Source organism: Copadichromis virginalis, linkage group LG12 (assembly GCF_057382275.1).
Source record: "Copadichromis virginalis isolate Kocher_CV1m ecotype Utaka linkage group LG12, C_Virginalis_male_GT1.1, whole genome shotgun sequence".
NCBI lineage: Eukaryota > Metazoa > Chordata > Actinopteri > Cichliformes > Cichlidae > Copadichromis > Copadichromis virginalis.
In genome coordinates this window covers 1,393,922-1,421,560 of record NC_140629.1, presented here as the reverse complement: position 1 = coordinate 1,421,560, position 27,639 = coordinate 1,393,922, and the positions used below count along the sequence as shown (strand labels likewise).

At 41.1% G+C, this 27,639-nt stretch overlaps 2 protein-coding genes across 3 annotated transcripts; one reads left to right on the top strand and one right to left on the bottom strand.

The window, feature by feature from the left end:
• Positions 1-7,363: 7,363 nt before the first annotated feature.
• Positions 7,364-15,334, top strand: LOC146696217 (E3 ubiquitin-protein ligase DTX3L). Of its 2 annotated transcripts, none has more exons than XM_085474294.1 (5): positions 7,364-7,470; positions 9,847-10,818; positions 12,332-12,549; positions 13,614-13,679; positions 13,944-15,334. In XM_085474294.1, the coding sequence occupies exons 1-5, from the start codon at positions 7,447-7,449 to the stop codon at positions 13,945-13,947; spliced, it is 1,284 nt and encodes a 427-aa protein (XP_085330420.1). In that variant the 5' UTR covers positions 7,364-7,446; the 3' UTR covers positions 13,948-15,334. The 2 variants fall into 2 exon arrangements, with proteins under 2 accessions (XP_085330420.1, XP_085330419.1); XM_085474293.1 differs by having other exon boundaries at positions 13,614-13,690.
• Positions 15,335-17,498: 2,164 nt separating this feature from the next.
• On the bottom strand, positions 17,499-26,009 carry golph3a (golgi phosphoprotein 3a). The gene is made up of 4 exons (XM_085474295.1): positions 25,614-26,009; positions 23,168-23,299; positions 18,717-18,831; positions 17,499-18,318 (listed from the first exon to the last, which is right to left on the bottom strand). Exons 1-4 carry the CDS (start codon positions 25,821-25,823, stop codon positions 17,894-17,896), a joined length of 882 nt encoding a protein of 293 aa, XP_085330421.1. The 5' UTR covers positions 25,824-26,009; the 3' UTR covers positions 17,499-17,893.
• Between the last annotated feature and the right edge of the window lie 1,630 nt (positions 26,010-27,639).

The following is a 27,639-nucleotide window of genomic DNA, read 5'->3' as shown; positions in this document are numbered from 1 at the left end:
TAGTGTAGTTGTTGTTTTAAACTTGAGTATGAACTTATACAAAATGCAGCAAGATATTTAAAAAAAAACAGTTTTGTTGATTAAAAAACACTATATCGGATTCATATCGGTATCGGCAGATATCCAAATTTATGATATCGGTATCGGACATAAAAAAGTGGTATTGTGCCATCTCTAGTCTATATGTCAGGTTGGGTATCAGACGCCACCTCTCTGGGGACATCTCAGGCCCTCCAAGGTTTGGAGGCCTATCTCCCCCCACCACCACTTCCCCTGCCAGTGGCGGACTCCCTCAGACATCGGTGCGTTGGTGGTTCTTTGTGTCTGGGGATGGCGTCCAGGTACACACCGGCTCACTCCTTGGCGGCCGCTTATCGGGGCCTGGAGCCTGGGGCTCGCTCGGGCCACTTCGGAGGTGGGGTGCCCCCGGCCTCTCTGCCTGGGGCTCGGTCACTCAGGCACGGCTGGCTGCCAGCGGAGCTCACGGGCGCGTCACTGCAACCCCCCCTGGCTTCTGCTCCGCGGCTGCTGAGTGAGCCCTCATCTGGGACTCTCCTGCCCCTCTGTTGGTCTTCCTTGGTCTCTTGTGTTCTGGGGGCCTCTGGATGTCTGGAGTTTTGATCTCCTCCATACCTGCTTCATGCCCTGGAGGACGGGGCTGTGGCCCCCCCCACACCCTCTAGCAGATCATTACATGAAGGAACCTTTTAAAAACAAGCGCGTCCATGCTCACAGGTGTACACACGGGTGATCACACCCACAAACTACACCCTTTTTGGCTCCTACCTCAAAGCACACTGTGTTCTGTTGATCTTATGTGCTGCACAATAATGTTTAATATTTAGTATTTACTGTCATATTCCCATATATCATTGTGATGTTGTTTATTCTATTACTCTTGTTCTCTTCTGCTTGTTTTCTTTTTTCTTTCTCAGCAGGTGATCCAGGTGATTGATATATGCATTTTTTTTTATTTTTTTTTCTCTGCCCGTTCTGTTGGTTTTTGGTTTTTGCCCTTCTCCCCCGTCCCTCTTCTCAGCTGTTTCTCTTTCCCTCTTTCTTTCTCCCCTTCTTTCCTCCAGTCAAGTCTGTCCCGTATTCAACAAGTGAAAATAAAATAAACAATAAAAGGTGAATAAAAGGCTGGGATGGTCAATTTGGTAAAGTAAATCCGTTGGGCATCTTTCTTTGCCTTTAGACAACAATTCTGATGCAAAAGAGCCAAACGGGACAGGCAAAAAAAAAAAAAAAAGGAAATGTGAAGCTCACACTGGAGGTAATGGTGCTGACCTAATTGCGTGAGGTACGAGTTTAGATTACGTCCAGTGATTAGAAATATGAGCTGTGTGTTTGTGGGTCCATTTGTGAGCATGAAAGAAAATGGCTACAGCTATACCCTGCAGACAGTAGCATAGCAGTATGGAAGAGTTTAAATTAATAACTTTAATAAATGATGTCATTCTAATATTTATCATTTCATTTCAAACTGTGCAAAAAATATGATCTCATTATTTAAAAAAAAAAAAGAAAGAAAGGAAAAACAAAGTTCTGTAGCAAGGCCAGTTTTGCTTAGTATGGTTGGCATTGTTTTACTGAAAAGATCAGAGTTCCATGAAAACGTTGTCAGAATGGAAGCAGATGTTGCTCTAAAACCTGAATTATGCGGTATTAGCAGCGCTGATGCCAAGTAACAGTCTGTTTACGACTTATATTTACTGGGACATCTTATTTAGCACTAGCTAAACAGTTAGCCAAACAGTTAGCTATAAGTTAGCTAGAGGTTCAATGTTTGAAGCTAGTTAAACTAATAGTCTAAAAAATTACTTTTTCTTCTTAAGAAAAAAAAAGAAAAGAAAAGAAAAACATGCACTGTTCCAAAAAATAGTAATGTCAAAGTATCTTACTGTATATTTTACAGTTTTGTACTGTCTTTCTAGAATATCATTAAATTTACATAAGTAGAATGTGATTTTACATGTCAAAGGTAAAATAACATAACATCACTGTAAATATAGTAAAACACAATTTACTTGTTTTTTAAATATATTGTTTTGTACATGTGCATATTTAGATTGTAAAAATACATTCAGAAATGTATCATAATTTCACAAATATTTGTCTGTTATGTGAGAGAATGATCTGTTAAATTCAAATGTAATACTATGGAAAAATATATAAAATGATCAAAAATTAATGAGAATAATCAATAATTAAAGGAGTATTTGAATTATAATTTTGCTGAAAATTTCATGTCATCCAGGTCTGATTCAATAATTCAGAGGTAACAAGTGAAAATATAATTAATAGGAATAAAAACATAAAAAACATATAAAACATTGCACGGCCACGCTGTGCTAATTATATATTTTAAAAAATAAATGTAGAGGTAGGAATTGCAATTAATATAAATCTCAAAGTATTCACAACATTCCTGAAAAGAAATAGGCCTCTGCACCTGGGGTGAGGGTGTGGCCATGAAAACAATGTGACATGCCATTGGATGTTGGGACACATAATAACATGACGCTAAGCATCGGCCAATGAATGTGAACTAACAACCACAAGGTCGCGGGTATGGCAGCACTGTAGGAAAACATCCTAATATAAAAGTATTGTACTGTGCATTTTACAGTTTTGTTCTGTTCTTCTAGAATATCATTAAAGTTACGTAAATAGACTGATTTCACATTTCAAATGTAAATTAACGTTAAATCACTGTAATGCAATAAAACATAATTTTCATGATTATTAAATGTATCTGTCTGTACATATGCATATTTAGATTGTGTGAGATTATAATATTATTTTATGCCACGTTAGACCCCTAATTAAAGATTGTGAATTATTATGTAGTTTTAGTTTGCATTATTCTCCTGAATTAGAAGAAGGTGATAACTATTACATTTGTTAAACTGATTTGCATTACATTAGACTGCTGATTTATTGTGAATGAATGATATTGTTTTATGATGCATTATACTGCTGAGTTATAAGAAATACTGTTCGCAGAGAGTTATTGTCTTATTTGTCTGATTAGAAGAGAACAGAACATGCTGGAGTTTTCTGCCCCATCTCAGCAGGAGCAGATAAACAGGGAGCCAAGGTCGTAGCTTAGGCGCCGTGTGAGAGAAAGCATGTGAATGTTTAGGCTTTTATGATTAGGTGGGGGCCACTAGAGGCTATAAGAGTTTGATCAATGCTCCACCATTTTGAGATCTGAGGCTGTCTGCGTACGGTGTCCATCTCCCACGCGTGTGATCATTAAAATCATCGTTTGACTCAACCCGGCCGGACCAGTGTTGTTATTGTGGTTTTTCCTCTTGTGTCCATCCCCAATATTTGAATCCGTAACAGTTGTTAAAATACATTCACAAATGTATCATGATTTCACAAATATCTGTCCGTTATTTGAAAGATTGAACTGTTGAATTCAAATGTAATGCTATGGAAAAGTATATAACATGATTCCTATAAGCGTGTGTTACATCACATAAGTATTATTATCATTGCTATTTAGGGCGATCGTGGCTCAAGAGTTGGTAGTTTGCCTTGTGATTAGAAGGTTGCCGGTTCGAGCCCCGGCTCGGGCACTCTTGGTATTGTGTCCGTGGTCAACACTCTTCACCACCTACTGGTGATGGCCAGAGGGGCCAATGGTGCCATATGGCAGCCTCGCCTCTGTCAGTCTGTCCCAGGGCATGCAATCCATTATCATTTAAACCAACTGTATATTTCTGTACATTTACGTATTATGATTCATATTGCCACATTCATTGACCTTGTTTATAGGTAATTTCATTGTTTGATCACGTTAAAATGTTTCCGAATTTGATGTCTAAACGCACGTTGAAAAGGTCTAATCCCATGTAAAATTAGCGCAACAAACTCTATTTTCATTACTGAAACTAACTGTATTTTCATGAGAAAGTTATTTTCTGTTATTTTACGGTAGTATTTTGGCGCCTCAGCTGCTGGAATATTACTGTTTTTTTAGGATTTGTTTTTTTTCCTATTTATAGATAATTTCATTGTCTAATCACATTAACATGTTCCTAATTTAATGTTTAAGATTACTTGAAAAGGCAAGATCCCATGTAAAATTAGCGCAACAAACTGTATTGTCATTACTGGAAATAACCGTATTTTTATGAGGAAGTTATTTTCTGTTATTTTATGGTAGTAAAATAGCTGCCGGAATATTACCGTTTTTTTAAGATGTTTTTTGTAACAGTGTGGCTAAAGGGGCTTTTATAAAGTCCAAAGCAAAATGGCTAGAACAAGGTGAAAGAAATTCTTGTTACTTTTGTGCTCTTGAGAAACGAAACCAAAGAAGAAACAATATATCTGCCCTTAAGATTGATAATAACATAACCACTAATCATTTAGATATCTCAAAACATGTTGGTTCATTCTACAATGATATATACAAATCAAATTGTAATATCAATGATTGTGATAGATTTATCGAGTCAGTTAAAAATTTTGCACCAACAATCTCAGAAAACTTTAAAACTAATTGTGAACGTCCCATAACAAAATCAGAAATTTCAGAGGCACTTCGATCAATGAAAAAGGGCAAATCTCCAGGCAAAGATGGTTTATCAGTGGAATTTTATTTACATTTCTCGGATATCATTGTTGATCCTTTATTAGAATTATTTAAGGAATGCCGTGATAGAAAAGAAATGTCCACAAGCATGAAACAGGGTATTATAACTTTAATTCCTAAACCTGATAAAGATCTTCTATAGAAAATTGGAGGCGTATCACACTTTTGAACATAGATTTTAAGATCATCTCATTGGTCTATGCCAAAAGATTAAAAAAAAAAATCTTGATGAGATCATAGCTGAAACGCAAACCGGATTTATGACCAACCGCCATATCAGTTCAAACATAAGGCTTATTTTTGACCTATTACACTACCCTGACAATATAAATAATGGTTCCCTTATTGTGTTTCTTGATTTTTATAAAGCTTTCGATACGGTAGAACATTATTTCTTATTTAAAGCACTGAAAACTTTTGGTTTTGGTCCACACTTTGTGTCAACTATCAAAATGTTTTATAAAAATATTGACAGTTGTGTTATACTATATCCAAATACTACTAAGATTTCCAGTCATGAGATCTGTTCGCCAGGGTTGCCCAATTTCACCCTTTTTATTTTTGATTGTGGCTGAACTACTTTCATTACACATTTTGAATAGCCCAGTAATTAGGTTTATCTGTTATGGGTAAAGAAATCAGACTGACTCAACTAGCAGATGACACTGTTTTATTCTTAAAAAACAAAGATCAGATTGAAAAGGCTATTTCATTAATAGACAAATTCTCAACTGCCTCTGGATTAAAAATAAGTCTAAATGTGAAATTTTATTTTTGTACCAATCAAATGTCAAATCTTTATACGATATTCCTGTCAAAGACTGTGTTAGATACCTTGGTATTCATGTCTGTAAGAATGACACGGAGCGTCAACAACTCAATTTCTCTCCCAGGATGGAAAAAACTAAAACTATGTTGAACTTATGGCTCCAAAGAGACCTATCAATTTTTGGTAGAATCCTTTTGACTGGAGGTGTTTCCAGATTTGTGTATCCAGCCCTTTCCGTTAATGTGTATGATTCCATGTGTAAAAATATTTTGTTAACTTTGTATGGAAGAATAAGCACCATCATCTGAAAAATCATTGCTTTGTGGAACTAAAAATAAAGGTGGTTTTGGCCTTCTGGACTTCATGGACCTGAACTATACATTTAAGGTGAAATGGCTAAAAGAATGCTTAAAATCTCCTGGATCATTATGGCATTTCATGCCACATAACATTTTTAGGAATGTTGGAGGTCTACAGTTCTTATTGTCTTGTAATTACAGTATATCAAAGTTACCAGTTAAAAACAGCTTGGAAACGATGTTGTTCACATAACTTTTCTCCACATAGATCTATTATCTGGAATAATGAATGTATCACTAAAAGGAACAAATCACTTTATTTGCAGAATTGGATTGATAAAAAGATAATCTATTTAAAAGACTTATTTGACGTTGAAGGCCAACTACTTAGTTATAATGACTTTATTACTGAAAAAAACATTCCCTATCAAATTTAAAGATTTTAGTTCAGTAATAAAGTCCGTTCCTAGTGGACTGATTGATTTAATGAAAGGCTACAAAAAACAGAACACACCACATGCATCCGTTAACACTCTTTATATAAATGGTATTGATCTCTTAAGCAAGAAATGCACCAATAAACATATTAGAGAATGTTTGTATAATGCGAAGAAAATAACTCCAAGAAGGAAGTTTTTTTGGAATGCTATTTTTGAAAATATCAACTGGGATAAGGCAAGGCTTATTCCTTTTAGATTTTGTATCACAAACAAAATAAGAGAATTACATTTACAACAGGAAAATACTACATAACATTTTAAAACATAACATATACACAACATTTTTTTTGTGCTCAGTTGCAGTATCCAGATGAAATTCATAATCATGCCACACGATTCTCAACCAACCACAATTTAGTAATTCCTCGTGTTAAAAGTAACTTTTTGAAAAACTCTGTTATATTCAGAGCATCGTTTCAGTGGAATAAGTTGCCTGAGGCAATAAGAGAATTGGCTTCAATTCATAATTTTAAAAATCACCTAAAAGCCTATTTAGGCAGTTTTTAATGTATTTGTAAAAATTGTAGAGGGTAATATCACTTGTAATGGAAATTGTGTATTTTGTTTGAGTGTTTTGTTTTGGTTTTCTGCTTTTATATAATTTTTAATATTCACATGTTTACATTTCAGTATTGTAAAACTTTACTGTAGATCTAATTGTTGTAACATTTTATTTGGAGATATTTGATGGCTTGGGCCCCAGGAATACTAGCAGCCACTGTTGTGGAAGCTAATGGGGTTCCTTATAAATAAACAAATAAACAAACAACATTTCAAGATTCTGTGACACTGATAGAAAATTTACCTTTTGTAAAACTAAACCTGAAAGTGTAACTCATTTGTTTAATTTCAAAACTCAACCCATTTGTTTTTGATTGAAATGGAATATTACTTAAACTCTCTTAAATCAACTTCAAATAAATTGATTGAAATTCATTCCGAAATTTTCAACAAATGAGCTGTCACAGATACAATTTTCAAGTACAAAGCTATTATGAAGTCTGTCACGTCCCTCTTTTTTCCCTGTATTTATTTATTTACCCTTCTTATTTTCAGTGTACTGCTTATTGTTGCGCTGATTTGTCCTGTATCTCGACTGTACAAACTGAACTGGAATGACTGACTGTTCACGTTACAGTTTCAAATAAAGTTTTGAAAAAAAAATTCAAGGTTAAAAAAAGTTGTTTCCAGTTTGATCACGTGATGAACAAAGGCTGAAAGTGAAAGCAGGCGAGGGTCGGGTCTGCGCCGAGTCCACAGACAGCTGCAATGTCCGCGATCAGCAGAGCAGAGGTAGGTGCTTCTGTTCTCATGTACAGCTAAGGAAGCACAACAACGTTTTTACGGCGGTCCGGTTTGCGCAGTGTAGCCTGCACCGTATCTGCGCAGTTGCTCTGGCAGCACGTAGGGTTAGAGTGCGCTGCTTTCTCTTCTTTAGTTCATCGCAAAAGCAGCTTATACAAAACAGCGTTAACAGAGTTAACTGCGATACGGCGCTCACACCGCTGTTTAATACGACTTCCGGTGTTCTGACAAAACACCCTACCTATCAAGCTGTGAATCTCTGATTAATACGAGCACATTTCTGCTCTGAGCTCTTCCACTCGTGCTACGGTACTTTGGCTGTATCCCAGTTCAGGGTCTGCAGCCTTAAAGGCCGCATTTTAAGGCCGATTACGTCACAGCGACGCGACGAAGGTTGCTCGAAATGCGGCCGTCAAATGCGTCCTACATTTCCCTGAACTTAAGGAGACTTCGGCTGAATCCCCATTCAGGGTCTGCAGCCTTAAAGTATGCAGCCTCAACGGTCCTCAAGGGCCGCGTACTCAAAGACCGCTAAGGCCGGAAGTGTGAGGCTTGTGAAGTGGGACGGTCTAGCCTCCGTCGCGCTGCCCAGGTTGCCTAGCAACCATGATAGCTGGAAACCTGTGGTTGACAGAAAAGAAGGAGAAAATGTTTTGTTCGTTTGTTTGTTTGTTTCTACATGAGCTTTGTGTGATTTAATAAGTATCTGAGGCTGAGACCACAGGACTGTAAAACATGATTGTTGGGCTTCATATCTGTACTGAACAAAGATTAGCTAGTAAATAACAATTAGTTAATGTTGTTCATGAGACTAAAGTCAGTGTAAATGTGATATGGCCAATATTATAGTTATTATACTAATCATTATTAGTTATTACAGCAGTGAGTTTGAACTCTCAAATCAAATCATTTCTATTGTACCTGCACATCACATATGCAGGTACACTGGTGCAGCACATGTGAGTGAACTCTGTGTCAAACACTGAGCTTCAGTAAAGATTCGAGTTGCAGCTATTTATATGTCCTATCACCTTAAATCTTCACTCAAAGACACTCAAGTATTTTTGACAGTGTATATACAGATGTATTATATATAAGAGACAAATGTTGTTCCTTCAGTATGTTGTCATTACTAAATTTGGCTCAATGTTTACATATATGTGTAAAAAGCAAATGTACGAGCTGTGATAACTGTGTCTGATAGAATGAAGAGTAGACTGATATATGAAATATTCCTTTATTGGGTGAGAAAATCAGACCATGTCATAACTGCTTTAAGTCATACAGAATAGATATCAGAGCCTTAAACAGGCTGACTTCTGCTAAATGGGTCAAACTGGGCAGAAAGTCTACAAACACATAACATCCTTGTGCCGTGATATTCAGGACTGCAAACCGAGCAGCATCACTGACTTTCAGCTTGTTGTGTTTGTGGATATATGACTGACTTTAATTATCCACAAAATCATCACATTGGCCATCACAATGGTACAATACTGAACATGATGTTCTTTTTGATGGCACTATTCTTCATAACATGAATCATCATCATCATCATCATTAATGATAATACTTAGAGATCTTCCTGACCCTAACGCAGTGGAATATTCCTCTTGTTTGTTATGTAGAATAGAATAAAGTAGAGTAGATTAGAATAGAATAGAATAGAATAGAATAGAATAGAATGCCTTTATTGTCACTATACAGTTGTACAATGAGATACAGAGCATCTCCTACTCAGTGCAAACATGGGGGCGGGGTGCACAGTTCTGCAGCAGTATTAAAAATATATATAAAATGTACAAATATACAATCCGGTGTAAAAAAAAAAAAAAAGTAAATATGTAAATAAATAATGTTTGTATATACAGTTCAGGTTGTTGCACATAGAATTTAGTATTGCACATTCATACTATCATTATATCTCTCGGCTGGCCTGGGAACGCCTTGGTATTCCCCCGGATAAGCTGGAGGAGGTGGCTGGGGAGAGGGAGGTCTGGGCCTCTTTGCTTAGGCTGCTGCCCCCGCGACCCGGCCTCGGATAAAGCGGATGAAGATGGATGGATGGATGGACATTCATAGAGGAGAATGGGGGCTGGGACTGTGTTATCAGTGCATGTGTGGGTTAAGGGTGGTTATGGTTATTCCTGTTGTCCTATATGTCGTGCACAGCTGGTGTGGAGCACCAAGAATTTTGTGACAATAACAGGCTATTCTATTCTATTGTGTTTCTATTTGTTTGTCTAACGTGGCAGCTCTGGTATGGACACAGTTCTTGACTCAATATTCTGAGCTTTATTATAATGTAGTGCATTTTAATGGCATTGATGATCAAATAACTAAAGCTGTCCTGTCTCGTTGCAGTTTTTCACAGACATCATTCTCAGCATTGATGAAACTCCTTTTAAAGATAAGGGAACATTAAAGAACATTGTTGAAAGCAGGAAGGATTGTTACTCCTATGAGAAGAAGGGTTCCTGTTACAGAGTGAAAGGAACCTTTGAACAGCTGCACAAACTTGTAAGAAGATGCCAAAGAGCGACCGATCATCACAGTACTGCTACACATGGACGGACAGGTCAGCACAGTCATCACGCTTCCACTCGTGTCAAATCTGTGGAAGTGTCTCGGGTTGTTATGGACTACATTAATAAAAAATGTGACGAAAAACTTGGAAAAATTCTTGGAAACTGTTCACTGGTCCCTGTACCACAGTCTGACATCACTGCACGGATTACTTTCAGACCACAGAGCGACTCGTTCCGCCAAGCTGCCTTTGTCAGGCAGAGGTTCATCACATTTTACCAGAGAGTTGCGTCTGACCTGCACATCATATCTGTCCCTGGGGATCTACACGAGCAGAACAAGCTGCAGAGAAAATTCCCAACTCTCATCTTTGAACCAAGCAACAATAAACTAACAGTCATGGGACCTTTTCCACACATAGCTGAATTTAAGGAGTTTCTTTGGAAAAATCGTTCAACCAAGCATCTGGTCAGCAAAACTCCAACAGACAGTCTGAGCAACAGAATCTCAGCGTCTTCATCGGCACACAAAGATCCTGATGATGAATCCTGCCCCATCTGTATGGAAACAATAGTCAGAAATAAGAAAAAGACACTGCGGTGCAAGCACTCTTTCTGCAGCGACTGTCTGGAGAAAGCTTTTGTATACAAGCCAGTCTGTCCCACCTGTGGGGAGTTATATGGCACTCTAAAGGGGACACAGCCTGATGGAGGCACTATGGAGGTCACCAAAAACACTTCACCTTTGCCTGGTTATGAGCAGTATGGAACAATAGTCATCCACTATTATATTCCACGTGGCATTCAAAAGGTAAGAGTGCAGATACAAGGTCATTTTCTCTGTGATCTGCTTCCTGGTTTCAGGCAGACATGTTTGACCCAGTCAGACTCATAATTATTAAACACAGAAATAAGACTAAGGCATAGGCTAAAACTTAACTTTTAGTGTGTGTGTGTTTTTGTTACCCTTTCATGACCCCAGTCTGCAGCATCTAGGTTTCACATCATCATCATCATGTTCCATCTGCTCACCTCACTACCACAAAACTCTGGGCTGCACTTCCACCAGAGCACCACACCACTTCTCCTTTAAATCACATGTCAACATTCATCTGTTCAGAACTGCATACCCGCCATTATAACTTGGTCCTAGTCTCTTGGTACCTTGATTAGTTTTAGAGTTGTGACTCTGTTTACTTTATTTAGTCGTCTGTTTTTATTTTGCTGTACTAATGTCAGGTGACCTTGAAATCGTCTCACGGAGCAATCTGAATCTAAAACAAGATACCTGATAGATAGATAGCCTGAGTCTAGCTCCTGTCACCACCTGGTCCTGGTGACCCTTCTACTACTCTTATCAGTACCTGCACCAGATTTGATCCTGTGTGACTCTTGCAGTGGGCGTGTTTGTCCAACTGCATGACCCTCTTGGTTGTGTTGTTGTGTTGTAGTGAGCAGTCAGTCATGTAGCTTTCCATTGCCCTAGTTCACGTGTCAGTGAATTATGGCTTTGGCTAGTTCACTGACAAAATGTAACTTGTTGTATTTAATTTTATTTATATAGAACCAAATCGCTACAAGAATCACCTGGAGGTGCTTTATATTGTACTGTAAAGAAAACCCTACAGCAGGCATGTCTGCTGCCATGAGCATCAGGCAGCATTGGTCACAGCGTCGGCCCCGTCTGATCCTGCAGGGGTGACAAACTCTGCAGCTTTTGAAGTTGTGTTGTTGACACCTCAGATACTGGTCTTATCGAGGTGTTATCACCTCGTCTGTGCGGCAAAGCTTGATTTATTGCCACTGTTATACGGTCAGTGTTGGGTGTAATGTGTCACAAAGTTCATGTTACTGGAATCACATTACATTTTTCAGTAAAACAGTGGTCTGTACTAAATTCAGTAATTACACGGTGAAAGATCAAAATCCAACACGGACTCGTGTCAACGTGAACTCTTTGATCAGAGCAGGACCCAGTGTGCTCCTGATGTCACCAGCCTGGAGAACTGGGAGGGCTGTGTTAGGAAGGGCGCGCAATATTAAATATTTGTCACATCAAACAAAAACTCAAAGAGGTGTTTTGGAGGTCGTACTCCTGTGTCCTAGCTGAGTGTACATGAAGCACACGGGTGGGTTCATTCGTGTGAGACTCACAACTTCTGTCTTGTGTGCATAATTTTAAGAATTTCTCAGCACATATAAGCTTTACTTTTATAAAGAGTAATAAAGAAAGCAACTGCAAACTACAGCTACCTGAGAGCCAAATCCACATTGAGTCTAGGCAAGTTAGATAAAGCAGAGAAACCTTTTCTGTCTGTCTGCAGGAGGAGCATCCCAGCCCAGGTCAACCATATGAAGGAGCATCCCGGACCGCCTACCTTCCAGACTCCCCGGAGGGCAGGATGGTGCTGGGCCTGCTGAGGCGAGCCTTCGATCAGAGACTCATTTTCACCATCGGACGCTCCACTACCAGTGGCAGAAACAATACAGTCACATGGAACGATATCCACCACAAAACCTCAACACATGGAGGACCGACTCAGTAAGGACAATGGCAACACTGCAGCTCATTGATCGATCATTTTGGATTGATTGTACCCTCAGTCTCTTCTATATTTAACCCTTGTGTGGTGTTCGTATTTTTGTTACTCAGCCAGTGTTCATGGGTCTGGTGGACCCGCTACAGTTTTGGCTTTCCAAATTAACACTATCAAACAATTTTATGTTAAATTACTCAACAGATGTTTACTTCATCCCAATTACAAGACATATGAACAGCAAACATGGTTAATTTTTTCCTTCACCTTTGTTAGATCACATTTATGAATTAATGTGCTTCTCGTTTTTCTTTTATATAAAATGTTATAAATAAATCAGTTATAATCAAGTGGAGTGAGTGGAAAGACACAACACATTTACACGTGAAAAAATAATTAATTGTTAAATTTTTCTTTTGAAAAAAACTGAACACGGGTCTCACAGACCCGAACACCATACAAGGGTTAAGGGGCGTCCACACAGGAAGCATCGCTAGTGAACATTTCAAGCACCGGTTGCAGAGATCACACTTTATTTACCACATCGGTGGTTCTTTTGTTCACTGTTGCTTGAAGTCGCTTACTTTCATGTCCATGCTGCGGTCTCTGGACGGCACCTGCGGTGTGGACGTCCCCTTACAAATGTACTGATGAGTGCATGTCAGCAGGTTTTTGCCTCCGAACAGTTCTTCCCTTGCAAAGAGAACTAGCGTGTATCGATTCCTTTATTTTACATCAGTCTGTGTTAATGTCTCAGGCTCATTATTAGTTTTCATCACAGGTGAAACTGGCTGTAGTTCAGTTTGGTTTGTTAGTGCTAGTTTACCAGGTGCTTTCTATGTCATTTAAGTTAGACACCTTACATATTAGCCCACCTTACAGCCAGACAGCCTTATGAACAACATGCTGGACGTTTCAGACACCAGCAGAACCAGGCAGCCATCTGCTGCTGGGTGGTGAGAGGATAGAGGCGAGCGTACCACAATCAAGGACAAGAGTAGACAGCAGTTAATGACGTGCAACAGTAAGAATATAAGGCAGCACTTATTTTCCTGTGACTGTGTTACAGCTACGGATACCCCGACCCCGAGTATCTCAGCCGAGTTCGAGATGAGCTGAAGGTCAAAGGAATTGAGTAAGTTTAAGGTTTGTGTCTGCACAAAGAACACTTACGATTCCTTTTCTACGTTTTGTCCCTGTTTCATGATTCGACGTTTTGAACATAAACTGTATTTAATATAACCTGTAATGTTGGAAGCAGCTAATATCTGCAAAAGAAGTAACAGTAGTAACACAAAAGGTCAAACACAGTTATGTCCCATTTCAAAAAAAGTCACAAACAGTGCATACGAGTGGATGTAAGGAGCTATGACGTGTGTTTCTGTTCACTTTGTCACAGGTAAAAGACGCAGCCGTCCCAGACTGACCGCTGCTCATCACCAGCTGAAGGCACACGAAGCGTTTCCTCTCGCTGTGCTTTCATGAGTCGTGATTTTTGACAAGAAGCCAGTTTAAGTTGATTCTCCATTAACTCCCCCCCATTAAATATCAGCTACGTTGTATAAATGCACTTTGGTAACACTAACCAGAGGTCTTAATAAGGAGGATGGCTAACATCCCCAGGGTCACTCAGTTGTGTTGTTGGACCTGCAGTGACTACGTTGTTTCACTCAGTGTCGACTAACAAACATGCAAAGTGCTGGGATGATGCTGATTTTTGTGTTGTTCTTTCATTATATGTATTTAGATGTTTGTACACTGATTAGGAGGCATGTTTGTGACTGTCCAGAACTCCAATTTCCTTTTTTTCAAATTATAAGCCACATGAAGCTAAATGAAGGTAATGTTGATTTCCTCTTCTGAGCACAGGCAGCCACAGCATGGCTCCTCCAGGACTGGTGGTGCTATTCTCCAGGCTGATTGGTCAGTGAGCTGTGATTGTATACCTGTTCAATCACACCTGTAACCTTGAACAGAACCTCCTCTTAAGCAGTTTAGAGTCGATGTACGAGGTGAGAAGTGAATAATCACTAAACAAACTAAAGTAACATTCAGCCCACATCACACTTTGAGCTAAAACGTTGCTCTCCAGAGCGTCCGTGAGTGTACAAAGTGTGTGACGTTTAACACACACAGAAAGAGCAAATAGTGCTTGTATGAATGAGTGTGAAGCGCTTTGAAAGAACTGTTCCATTTACTATTCAGGTTTGTGGTGACAGAGTGCTGAATGCAGGGTAGTGTATCAGTGTGTCGACCCACCGACAGGGTGACACAGCTCACTCTACCTGGTGTTTACGTTCAAACCTAAACGTCCCTGTAAGACTTCACTAGTGTTTGGTGAAGCTGTGTTTATCAGTACGCTACAGCAGGCTGCACCACACATCTGTGCCCAGCTGTGTCATCCATCATTTGGTGGACTTTGTATAAAAGTTGCATTTATTCTGACTGAATTCACTGTGTTGCAAACAAATAACAACAAAAACCATGAGTGGGTGTGTCTGACTTCTGTTCAATCATTTTCATTGGAATTGAAGCTGGCCTGACAGATTAGTGCTACACAGCTCACACAAGCACAGAGTTTGGTTTAAACATCGAAGTCACACGTTATGATCTGGCTGTTCTTGGATCTGTTTTCAGGACAGTACACAGACTGGAGGTCCCTTTATTTAGAGAGCACACATCACTTTGCTGCAACATGTCATGCCTTATGCACAAGCCTCCTGATGTCTCTTCTCTTGTTAGATATGGAAAAGAAGAAGGCCATCCTAATTAAGCAACATCCTTCATCACGTTCATGGGGAAAAGGCTTTGTACATTTTGACAGTGAACCATAAACTTATGCCTAATTCAAACACATCAATAGGAGAATGTGAGGTTCGATTCTTCTGACAGCCTGACGTGTACCCAGCTATCCAACAGACGGATCAATCTGAGGAGTTCAGCTAAAACGTAGAGACAACGGCTACATCGGCTCCACTGAGAACCACAGTGGGCAAAGATGTAAACACAGAGCTTCTGATTTACATACTGTAGGTTACACTTTACTGATTAACCCTCTGACTTCACAATGGGATTAGTCGACCAAGTTAAAATAACCTCAGAACTCCTGGGCACATCTTGAGTGGGTTCACTGAGATCACAGACCCACACTCTTTCCACTGATAGTGGTACGGTTCATACTCATTTAAACTGAAAACTGCTTCCAAGAAGAAATAATGGCATTAAAGATACACATCGATGAACATGATGCAATCAGTTTGTGCAGTTCTTAAGGCCTTTTGTTTTTGGTGTGCCGTGGTTGTTACTGGTGAAGGAACCTGCTTACGTTTCAGATGACGTTCTCGATTAGACGGAGTGTCCAGGTTCCCAGACGGAGTGTCCAGGTTCCCAGACTGAGCTTGTGTGGTGCAGACAGTACATCGCATCAGAGTAACGTAAACAGTCAGTTTGGGACTTTGCTGTGTTTGGAGGTTCCTGGAGTTTCCCTGTACTGGAGAAGAGGTGGATTATGAGTCATCAGACGGAGCTCGTTTCACTCAGTGAACACTTTTATTTTATGCACCCAAGACCAGGCAGCGTGAGCACATTCTGGAGGAGGAGCCTGCATTCAGCACCATGTCTCACTGAAATGTGTCATTGTAGTTGGGAACGTACCAACTGTAGCTGTCACTGATGCTGAGTTTGTTCTCTATCAAAGTGGAACATTTGATCCTTAGTAAACAGAGTAAAAAGGCGCTGTCCCACCACCTGCTGCTTTAACCCTGGCGTGCTAACATTAGCCGGTGTGTGTCTGTGAAGGTCATCAGCTCTTTCCAAACTCCTTATAGGGCTGATATTAGTCCTGCACCAAAATCTGTTTTCATTGCAAATAATTCAGAACTGTTTTTGTTCAACTACTTTTGAGAACATTTCTCCTTTGATCAGCACAGAAACGACAGAAGCTCAAATCCAAAGCACCTTCTGCAGGAGCGTACCCAGGTCCACGATCGGCCGTGTTAATCCCACAGGAACTCCTCCACGAACAGCGAGACCGCTCACAGCTGTATAGCTCTAGTCTTTACCAACCACACATACACACAGGACTTTATTCTGTACACTTCATGCACATCATCTCCATGACCACCTTAGAATGACCATTTACCCAAGCATGCATGTCTTGACTGTGGGAGGACTAGCTGGAGCAAACCCATGCAGCACAGGGAGAGCATGCAAAGTCCACACAAAAGGCCTCAGCCAACCACGAGACACCACAGCGCTAACGACGACACGGGCGCGCCGCCCCAGGCCGACAGCACTTAGCTGCTTTTATGGTGTCTGATGTTGTTCTGCGTTGAACTGGAAACTGCCACAGCCTGATGGGAAATGACTTTTGGCTTCTCAACACTTGATGCCAGCGTTTTTGCAAACCAGAGAGGAACTTGGTTTATTATCATCATGGGTTCTCAAAGTTGTTCAAAATTGGAGCTGAAATTGCACTTCTCTAGTCAAAAGCCTGGTCCAAGTGTGAGCGAGCTATACATCAAGTTTTACTTCTTCATTCCCAACATGTAAACGACCATACAAACCAGTGACGTTACAGAGCTACAGACTGGTGTCAAATGAAAACAAAACCCTGTGGGTTAGTAAGAACATGGAGCCAGGATAGCTTCAGTGCTACAGCATCGTCCGTCACTGGGTGCGTTGATGATGCAAGGCTCGCTCCATCATGTACGGGTCCGTGCTCGTGCCTCGACGGTGGCCACACTGGTATTGTAGGAGAGGTTTCATCATCACGATCAAATTTATACCGGTTTTCAGTGACTCACTTCTAACTATGCCAGCAGCACAACAGAGCCAAACCAAACAGGAGTTAGTGTCCCAACAACTGAGCAAACATCTGGAACTCAATCTGATGGTGGCCCACAGTCACAGAGTGGACCAGTACAGATGTTACTCCCAATAAATTAGACTCCAGCTCATCTAACCTTTTACTTTCCTGCTGCTGTGCACATGTACATCATTGTTGATAACCTGTGACATCTGTACCACACTCTTAAAAAAAGAAAAACAGGATATGAATCAGTGATTTCAGGCCTACCCATACCATCAGCAAGCACTTCATGTGACGTGGCATTTAACCACAGCTAGTTTTTATGAAAGTGAACACATAACTGATGCAGGGTAGAGACAGGGTCATGGAGCATCATCAAAGAGAATCATCAGGAAGGAAAAGAAACAGAAAGAGGAAACAGGGCAGCCCATGCCACAAAATCCAGGCGTCTGGTACCAGAAGTCACTAAAGTCAAAATGTCAGGGTCAGGAGTAATTTTCACCCCCACTGTCACGTCAACGCCACTGCCTGCTGTTCCCTCATTTAGTGAAAGCAGCCACCACAGCCCATAGCAGCTCGTTGGTGTTGGCCTTCATGCTCTCCCCTTCTGGCTCCAGTTCCAGCAGCTGCCGCACTCTCTTCATGGCGAGGTCATACTGATCATCTAACAAGGGGGCAAAGGCATTTTCCAGAACATCAGAGGAATGGGCTAAGAAGATGAGAGCCAGGAGCCGCTTGTCCATTCGATGAGGATCATTCACCCACTTGTCCAGCACAGCCTCCTGCACCTTCTTAATGAGGCGCTGTTTGATGTTGTTGTTGGTCAGGGGATGTGTCGTCATGTCAAACAGCAAAAAGTTCTGCTTCTCCGTAGTCAGGACACCTTTTTCCACCAAGTTTTTGGCCAGCCGTTCACGGACGTTCCTCAGCTGGTAATGAAGCTTCAACGGGTTCCACGTCTCTCCTACAAGGAGCCAACAGAACAGAGAGCGTTAGTGCCGTCACACGCCAGCATAACCAGCTCAGCTACGCCTACACCACAGACAACAGGAAAACCGCATCAGCGCCAGTACAGCAAAGGCCTCAATGAACCTTTAGCTCAATAAACTGTAGACAGTTTGGTGTGATTGGAGATGCCGGTTCTTTAAAGTTGTCGGTGGACTGGTTGTTACAACAACATGCCTGTCAACCTATTCAGGAAGACTGTTATTTACCTGCTTCACAGTGCACACATCACAGCACTCACACTCTAACTACACTTTACCTGCAGACACAGTGTTTTGCTAAGAGTCACTTGGAAACACAGTGAGGAAGCACACAGTGCAGTGGGAGAGCCCACAGCAGCAGGACAGCTGAACTCACCGCTGAGCAGCTCGATCCAGCTCTGCACAGTCTCTGGTGGCTGAGTGTCTTTGATGTGTTTGAGAGCTTCGTCCAGGAGCACATCACCTGTAGGAGCATCTGACTTGCAAATCACCTGCAAATGCATCCAGAATCAGAGCAGGCAGAGCGTGGAAATGTTCTTAACCCTGAAAGAATCCTGAAGTTAATCCAGGCTTTGCTGAACCATGAAAAAGTCCTTACCAACAAAGTGGGAGCAGATTATTATAGTAAAGACTGACACGACGTGAAACAGCACCGAGTGAACTAACCCATATGGAAAAGAAATAGTAAAAACATATGATTTACTCATGAAAGTGGCCACTTTCTCATTACTTTCATATAATTTTTTTAGGAAGTATACAAAACATACAAGTTTCATTATATCATTTTTCAAGGGATCTTATATCTGTTTTCTACGGAAGCGTAGAGCTGCCACCCAGGCAAAAGAAAAATACAAGTGTATCACGTTATAACGTGAAAGGTTATTATTGTTCTAACAAGATACTTTTCCTGTTTGTACAATATAATATTTATATTGTACGAACGTGATATTATGTTGTACAAACGTGAAAAGTATCTTGTTAGAACAATAATGACCTTTCACGTTATAACGTGATACACTTGTATTTTTCTTTTGCCTGGGTGGCAGCTCTACGCTTCCGTAGTTTTCACTCTTGTATGCTTTTCATACAAGTTTCATACAAGACCGAACAAACTTTATAAGATTTATAAATATCTTTTCCATATGGGAAAATACAAACAACTAGGCATGTGTGGGACTAGTCATCGTCGCTGCTGTCACTAGTCAGTACCAGACTTACTAGTCAGTTAATCTGTTAAAATTTTATTCTCAATTATGATAAATGGTTGTGTCCTAAGCAGCCACCAGATGGAGCATCGTTGTTGAGAAACACATCAAATCTCAGCTTGATGTTTTGTTATCAAAAATTAACATCAAAATAAAATAAAACGATGCTCAGTTTTAGTATTTGCTAGTTTGGTGAAACCTTTTATTAGCGCATTATTAGTAAAACTTTAAGTTGTGGTTTATTGTAATACCTAGGGCTGTGCCATATGACCAAAATGTTATATCCCGAAATAGGACATTCATCGTCCCGACAACCACATATATCACAAAACGCTTACATTTTCTGTCAGTTCGGTGAATCTCGGGCAGCTCGACCTGTGTGAAGTGTTTCAGCCGGAGTAGCTGGAGTCGAGTGTTTTGACCGATGCATGAAACTGTAACAGCCGCATTTGCTTTGTATTCATTACACGGCGTGCTGCGGGGAAAAGCCTGTTCTAATGTTTGAGTCGAAGGTTTATGTTTTAGCACCTGACGGCTCTTTCACTTCTCATCCGTAAACACTCTGCGTACTCTTTCACGTGATTCAGTTTATTTTGAAAAATCTCAACAGGATCTTCAGCTTTACCGTAAAAGGTTTATGTGGAAAACAAACAAGTGGACGTCAGAGCTGTCACTACCCGATCCGTACCGGAAACCTGATCGGTACTACGCATGTGTGAAAGGTGTCTCCTCCCGGCTGAAGCATTTTACGCTAGTTACGGGTCAGAGTATCTGTTAAGAATAATAAGTATCTCTTAAATTGTTTGCAGTAATGAAACATTTCAATGTAATGTAGACAAAAACGAAAAATAAAACGATAGTTACAGATCAGGACTCCCCGATCCGTACCGCGCATGTGCAGATTTTTCTTCTTCTTCTCTTCGTTTAATGGCAGTTTACTCCCCAGTGTACAAGGATACCGCCACCTGCTGACCGAGCGAATGAACCCCATTGTAAAATGAACTAGCGTCATTACAAACGCGTGTTAAATTTGATTTAGTGATAGTAGAGTGCGTTTATGCTCGTCTGTGTAGAGAGGATTGATGGAACAGCGATGATTATGTCCGCTATCACTGTCAATTGTCAGTAAACACTTAATCGGGCTGCTGAATCTTCACGTGTCATATTACTAAGTCAGTATTAGTAAGTCTGTAATTAGGCGCCATTCTTCTTATTTTACAGCGCTGTTGTTTAATCGGGGGACGAGAAAAGCATGAATTTGTTTGTAAACGGATTATCCATAGTTTAAATGTCCCGGCAGTCAAAAAGGAGGCAGAGCTGTTGAGAAATGCTAGGAGCTAACTGGGCGCTAACCGTGTCACTCTTAACTGTCGCAATGTTGGCAAAGAGAGGAAGTGACGTAAGATTTGCATATGCGTGGTACGGATCGGGTAGCGACAGTAGCCACGTGCTTCCCTCGGGTCCTCAATTGTTGTGACACGTGTTCGAAATGCAGAGAGGTGCGTTCGATTTGCCACACGGAGCAGCGCGAGAGTAAAGCATGAGGGAGGGGCTAATAATCAGTCATTTTTAATGATCGTTGAAAGCCCAGATCGTAATCGAGATTAAAATTCGATTAATTGAGCAGCCCTAACCGTAAATACAAAAAAGTTGCACAAAATTATTTCCAACTAGGGCTGGGCGATTTATCGAGTTTTTTTTAAAATATCGATATATTTTCATACGAGATATAAGATGTGACAATATCGTTTATATCGATATAGTCTATGTTACGTTATAATTATACTTGTGGAGCCGCAGGTTTGCCTCTCTTTCGTCCACTTTTGTCTCTACGCAACGTTACTCGGCCTCGCCTCTCATTCACTGAACACAACTCCCCCTCCCCCATAGCTTCACCTACAGGCAATGACAAGATGAAAGCGGAAAATCTCCGTTAGCGAGTTACCGTGCGTGGGGCTGGGCGGCGTCAACGTGTTAGCGAGCTAACCGTGCTAACGAGCTAACTGCGCTAACGACATGCAGCCCGTAGGGGCTGCACGGCCTAAAATCCTTTCATTTTCTCAAAAATCGACAGCGCGCCTTATGTATGAATTCTGGTTGTGCTTACTGACCGCGAACCGATTTTATGTGATACACAGCGCTCAGCAATCTGTCAAAAAATGTTTTAATATGACTTTGCTAAGCTACGGAGCTGCACCGCTTGATGTCGGAGGATTACGGCTACCGAGGAGGAGCCTCGCGGAGTGATACGTGCTGTGCTTCAACGTAATATTACCGTACTGTGTGTGTATAAGGACCTGTTCAGAGAAGTGGTGCAGCTGTGAAATCTGTCTCTTTGTTATTACGCTCAGCGTCTATTAGTTTACATTTTGACTGCACAATTGTGAGCTTTTTGTTATGCACAAAAACAACATTGTTTTCTTTTATTTATGGACCATGATTATTTAATAAATGCTGATAATTTATTTTTGAGTAATTTCTTCATGTACATCTACGCTGTATGTAAATAAAAGTGCCCGTGTGACATCTGGGACACAGTGTGACTAAGAACTCTCTTTTTGTTCTTAACTTATGGCTTTAAAAAAATTAATAAATAAATAAATCGAGATATATATCTTATATCGCCATCCAGCTAAAAAAATATCGAGATATGAATTTTGGGTCATATCGCCCAGCCCTATTTCCAACCACAGGAAATTTATTTTGAGTGTCTTCATAGTTTTGTTTTTGAAATACACCAATTTTTATATACTGCAGGAAAACCAAAAATAAATATTATCATGCAAATTTGCAAAGAAAATGGCATATGCATCAAAATAAACTATTTCCAGCAGTGCAATCTGAGTCCTAAGCATCCCAGAAACGACACAGAAAGTCATAAAGTCAAACATAACTTTTAAAAACACCAGTATAGGCTCATGAGGCCCTGAAGGTAAAAAAACGACATTTCCGCGAAAAATGACGTCACTTCCGGTTCCGGGCAGGTGATGGCGGACATGTGATAGTTCGTGCTGACGTCTATTCCAATGTAGGAAGTGCTATGAACAGCTGATCGGATCGGCAAAGCGTGTTTCTGGAATATTATGTTTTTGTTCCTGCAAGTGTTTTTTATGAAATTTTTGCAAAGCTTTATGTGGAAGGAAACCGTGACCGAGGACAAGCTGATGGCATAAGATGTCAGTACAACTCCTCCGGTTTCTTATGAAAAAAATTATTGCGCTAGCTTGCGTGGTTGCAGTTCTACTGGGGTTAAAAATAGTTACGCAAAACGGAGCGTGCTGCTCTGACCGGCTTTAAAGGGTTAAAAAGACTAATAACTAATAAAAACTAAACATTTTGAATGAATCCAAACTGAACTGAAATGAAACTGAATTAAAAACATAGAACATCTTCAATGCAATAAAAACTGATTAGAAGATACAAAACTGTAACAACATGAGATTTTAGGTGTGTGCTTGGACATGAACAGCTGATATTACACGTCTGTTAAAGATGATTGTTCCTGTGCAGGCCTTCACTACACGCCGTGACACCATGACACTAATACACCAGCAGGGTGACGATGTCTAAACGGGAAACAGCTTGTGTACACAGTGAAAGCTTAAACATAACCGTGTCGTACCTTCCTGGCCAGCAGACCTTTCCTCCTCATGCCACAGGCCTCCAGCTGAAGGCGTCCTCGCAGGGCCAGCTCGATCAGCATGCACCCTCGCAGCCCTGATGAAATGCAGTCATTCCAGAATGAGGTGTAGCCCTGTGCAATGGGACACATCGTCACAATCCAGGTTGTCAAAGAGTGCCAGAAGCCGACGAGCTCAGTACCAAATCATTGCAGGTACTTGGGGCGCCTTGAGGCGACTTTTGTTGTGATTCGGCGCTATATAAATAAAACTGAATTGTATGAGTGTGTCACAGGGCTAACACACAGAGACAGACAACCATTCACACTCACATCCACACCTAAGGGCACCAACTAACTCAACCCCACTAACTGCATGTCTTTGGATGGAGGGCGGAGCTGGAGAGCCTGGAGAGAACCCACGCAACCACGGGAGAACATGCAAACTCCCCATAAAGGGAGGTGGGAGAATCGAACTGCATCCTGTTTGTGGTAAATTCAGTTGACTGTACATGATTGGGAAAGGCACACAGCTGTCTACATAAGCTCCCATAGGTAACAGCACAAGTCAGAGCACAAACCCAGCCATCAAGTCCAAGAACGTGTGTAAACCAGGACTGTATCGAGGCATAGATCAGGGGAAGGGTACAAAAAAAGACTTCTGGCACTGAAGGTCCCAGAGTACAGTAACATCATCTATAAACAGGAGTTTGGAAACACTTCTTAGAGCTGGCTAATCTGAGCAGCACATGACAGGCGCTTGCAGTTTGTCACCTGAGGGACTCTCAGACCATGAGAAACAAAAGTCTGATGAAACACAGATTGAACTCTTTGGCCTGAAAGACAAGCGTCATGTCTGGAGGAAACCAGGCGTCCCTCATCACTTCCTTACAGGTGCTGCCCATGGTGGTGGCAGCATCATGCTGTGGAGATGCTTTCTAGCAGCAAGAACTGGAAGACCAATCAGAGTCGAGGGAAAGAGGAACGCAGCGACATACAGAGACGTGATAACGTGCTCCAAAGAGCTCTGGATCTGGAGGGGAGTAAGCTGTGCGCTTACTTTTGCTTTGACGATCAAAAATGTCTTGTTCCTCACCTCCCACAGAGTTACTCACCGATCCTGACAGAACATATATGCATGTGTCCGTACTGACAGCAGTGTAAGCTGAGTGAGCTCTGGGAGACACTTTGACACTTCTGAGGCAGAATATGGACCACAAATGTCATCGTTGTTCACTGTTAGCATCACAGTGGAATCATGTTTTGGCCACCAGGGTTGTGAGTCGGTCACACGACTGAAAACTGAGGAAATGGCTCATTTTAATGTGTGCACCACCCAGGCTAACTTTTATGATCATTATTTAACAGTTGTTGTTGCAGCAGAGCTTTTCTGACCTCTGACATTCCTCCTGAAGTTGTTCAGTGCTGTGAATGTAAACTACTTCAGTCAGTGAGGGAGGGACTGAGTGCTGGTCTGTCTGTCAGCTGGAGGAGGCAAACACAGCACCGTTTGTCTCAATATTGTTGACAATTTCAATTCTAGATGACCTGAATATCAGATTATCAGTTCTGTTAACAACCAATCAGCAGCAACTTGTCATCAAAGCAGAGTCCCACAGCCGTGGCATGGGTGAGAGAGGACCACGCTCTACTTTATCAACATGGATCTGAAGGAATAATGTTTGGTCACCCACTGAAACTCATCCGTCTTCATTTCTCAGCCAAATTTGTGATAAACTGGAGTCTTGTTGTGTACCTGAAACTCTCCATCAGCCATTTGGCTACTGAAGCTGCTGCATTTACTCTCTACAGAAGAAAAAACAGTTGTTTGTGTTGCTGACGTCAAAGTTAAAACGAGCAAACATGGTTTGTAATTTTGTTTAAACTGACACAAGTTTCCTGTTAAATTTGGAGGTTGAATGACTCCGTTTTAGTTGCATTCCTAATGTTATGTGAACGGGACTGAATCCGTACTCGAGGATTTTAGATTTATCGGTGGATTTCACTTTGCTTGCTGTTCGTAGTTCAGTGACAGCAAATCATCGATACATCTAAACACACCTTTCACTGGTACTGTAGCACTTTGTATTAGTTATAATCAAACACTCCTGTAAACAGTTTTTTACTTTGACTCCATTCCGTTTATTCTTCTTACTCATTGTGTTAGCTTGGAGCTACTAACATCAACGCCAGGATCGCCGCACTTATTCTCCGACCATTACTGCTGAACTACTGGAAAATATCATTTCTTCTCATAATCGTGTAGCACCAGACATTAGCTATCTCGCTGCAGACTGAAGACAGCAACTGTTGTTAGCTACAGCTAGCATTGTAGCAAGCAGGGATGCTAACTTACATAGAGCTGTTTGGAGACTACAGCTAACGTTAGCCGAGCGATAACATTTAGCTTATTTGCTACAGCGTTAAGGCGCAGTTTATCTGCCATTACCTCTCGGTCCTTCAGTCCTAACAGCAACACTTCTTCCATCAGTGTAAGACGTGTTTCTTTGGAGTCTCCGGTATCATCATCGTCCTGATCCTCCGCTCGCCGGGGCCCGTGGTCTTCTTGGCCGGACGGTCGGTCTTTCTCAGCGGCGTTACGCGAGGCTTCGGTCCGCCTCTGCACGAGGCCCGAACTCCTCTGAGTCAACGAAGTCATTTCTGCCGGCGAGTGTGCTCAACAACTACGAAAGCAGCAAGTCTGGGACTACGTTCACCCAAGTACTTGTCAACCATAAGTATTTTGCGTATAGGTTAGTACCCTTATCAGGAGGAGTCCTCCTCCCCTTCCCCACCTTCCGCACCAGCGTCTGTCTAATATGGCGCCGAGCGGAGACTGTGGTACCAAACCCATCCAGCAGGTTTGGTACCACAGTCCTGCTGGATACCAAGCGACCCACCTTTAACTTAGTCTGAACGCCACACCAGCTGGCTAAAAGGCTCATGCTTGGACAGACCCACTGGACTCCTCCATATAATAACAAAATCTAAATACATACACAGATTCATGAAAACAAATAAGTACATTAAAAATACACTTGTTCCCAAGTGGAACCACAAGATAAACATGATTAAAGAACCAAATTAGTTATTCTGGACCTGTTCCTCTCGTGCTCTGTGTCCATTAATCATCTTAACTAACAGGGAAGGAATGAGTGCTTGTACTGGTCGTGCTGACATAGAAAAGCTGTGTACCGTTGCCCGAACTTTAATAAAACATACTCAGAATGCAGAGCATGCAGATCTGTTATAATGCCGTCTGCCTGTGTGAGGATGGTCTGCTAGTAATTCTTGAGAGTTTCACAACATATTGATTTGGCTGGGAGCTAGTACAGTCATGAGTGTAAAGGTGCTAAACGCCGTGTCAGAGAAGACAGAGTTCATCTTCACCTGCTGTGGCCCGTCTGACATGAAAGAGCGATACCAGTTCATCATCATCGTTTATTTGTATAGCACTTTAAAAAAAACACACCAGGCAGACCAAAGTGCTGAACAACACAAATCAAAACAACAAAGTTAAAATACAATAAATTAATAAGAAAGGTGTCAGTTTCCTAAAAGCCAGGGAATAAAAGTAGGTTTTCAATCTGGACTTAAAGACCTGCACTGATGACACTTGTCTAATATGGAGGGGAGGGTTATTCCAAAGCATCGGTCTCCTCTGCATTTCAGCCGCGACTTAGGAACCGACAGCAACAGCTGCTCAGCTGAACGGAGCGAGCGAGTAGGAACATGTGACTTCAGCAAATCAGATAAGCATACAGGAGCCAGACAATTTAAAGATTTAAAAACCAATAAAAGGACTTTAAAACGAACCCTAAATTAAATGGGAAGCCAATGTAAAGAAGCCAGGACCGGAGTGATGTGATCGAATTTTCTACTACCGGTTAAAAATCATGCTGCTGCATTTTGCACTAACTGCAGGCTTGACAAAGTGCCCAACCCAAGCCCAATTAAAAGGAAATCACAATAGTCCAGACGTGAGGTGATAAAAGCATGAATAAGAGTTTCCAAATTGCTTTTGAAAAGAAAAGGCTTGACCTTCGACAGGCGTCTGAGGTGATAAAAAGCTGATTTTAACATTTACATGACCATCGAAGGTAAGTGCGGAATCAAATTTAACACCAAGATCAGTGATTGAACTTTTCAAATGGGAGGTCAAATCACCAAAATCAACATCTGGAGAATCAGTAGAACGATGCGGGCCAAATAAAATTCTGTTTTTGATCATTAAAATTTAGAAAGTTATTTGCCATCCATGATTTGACATCGCTAAGACAGTCAAGCAGAGATTGACATGGGGAGGTATCCAAATGACTAAAAGGTAAGTAAAGCTGGCAGTCATCGGCATACAAATGAAATGACACTCCGTGTTTACGAAAAATCGCACCAAGAGCGAGTAAATACAGCGAGAAAAATAAGGGCCCGAGGATAGATCCCTGGGGGACACCCCAAAGCAGAGGGGCCACAGAGGA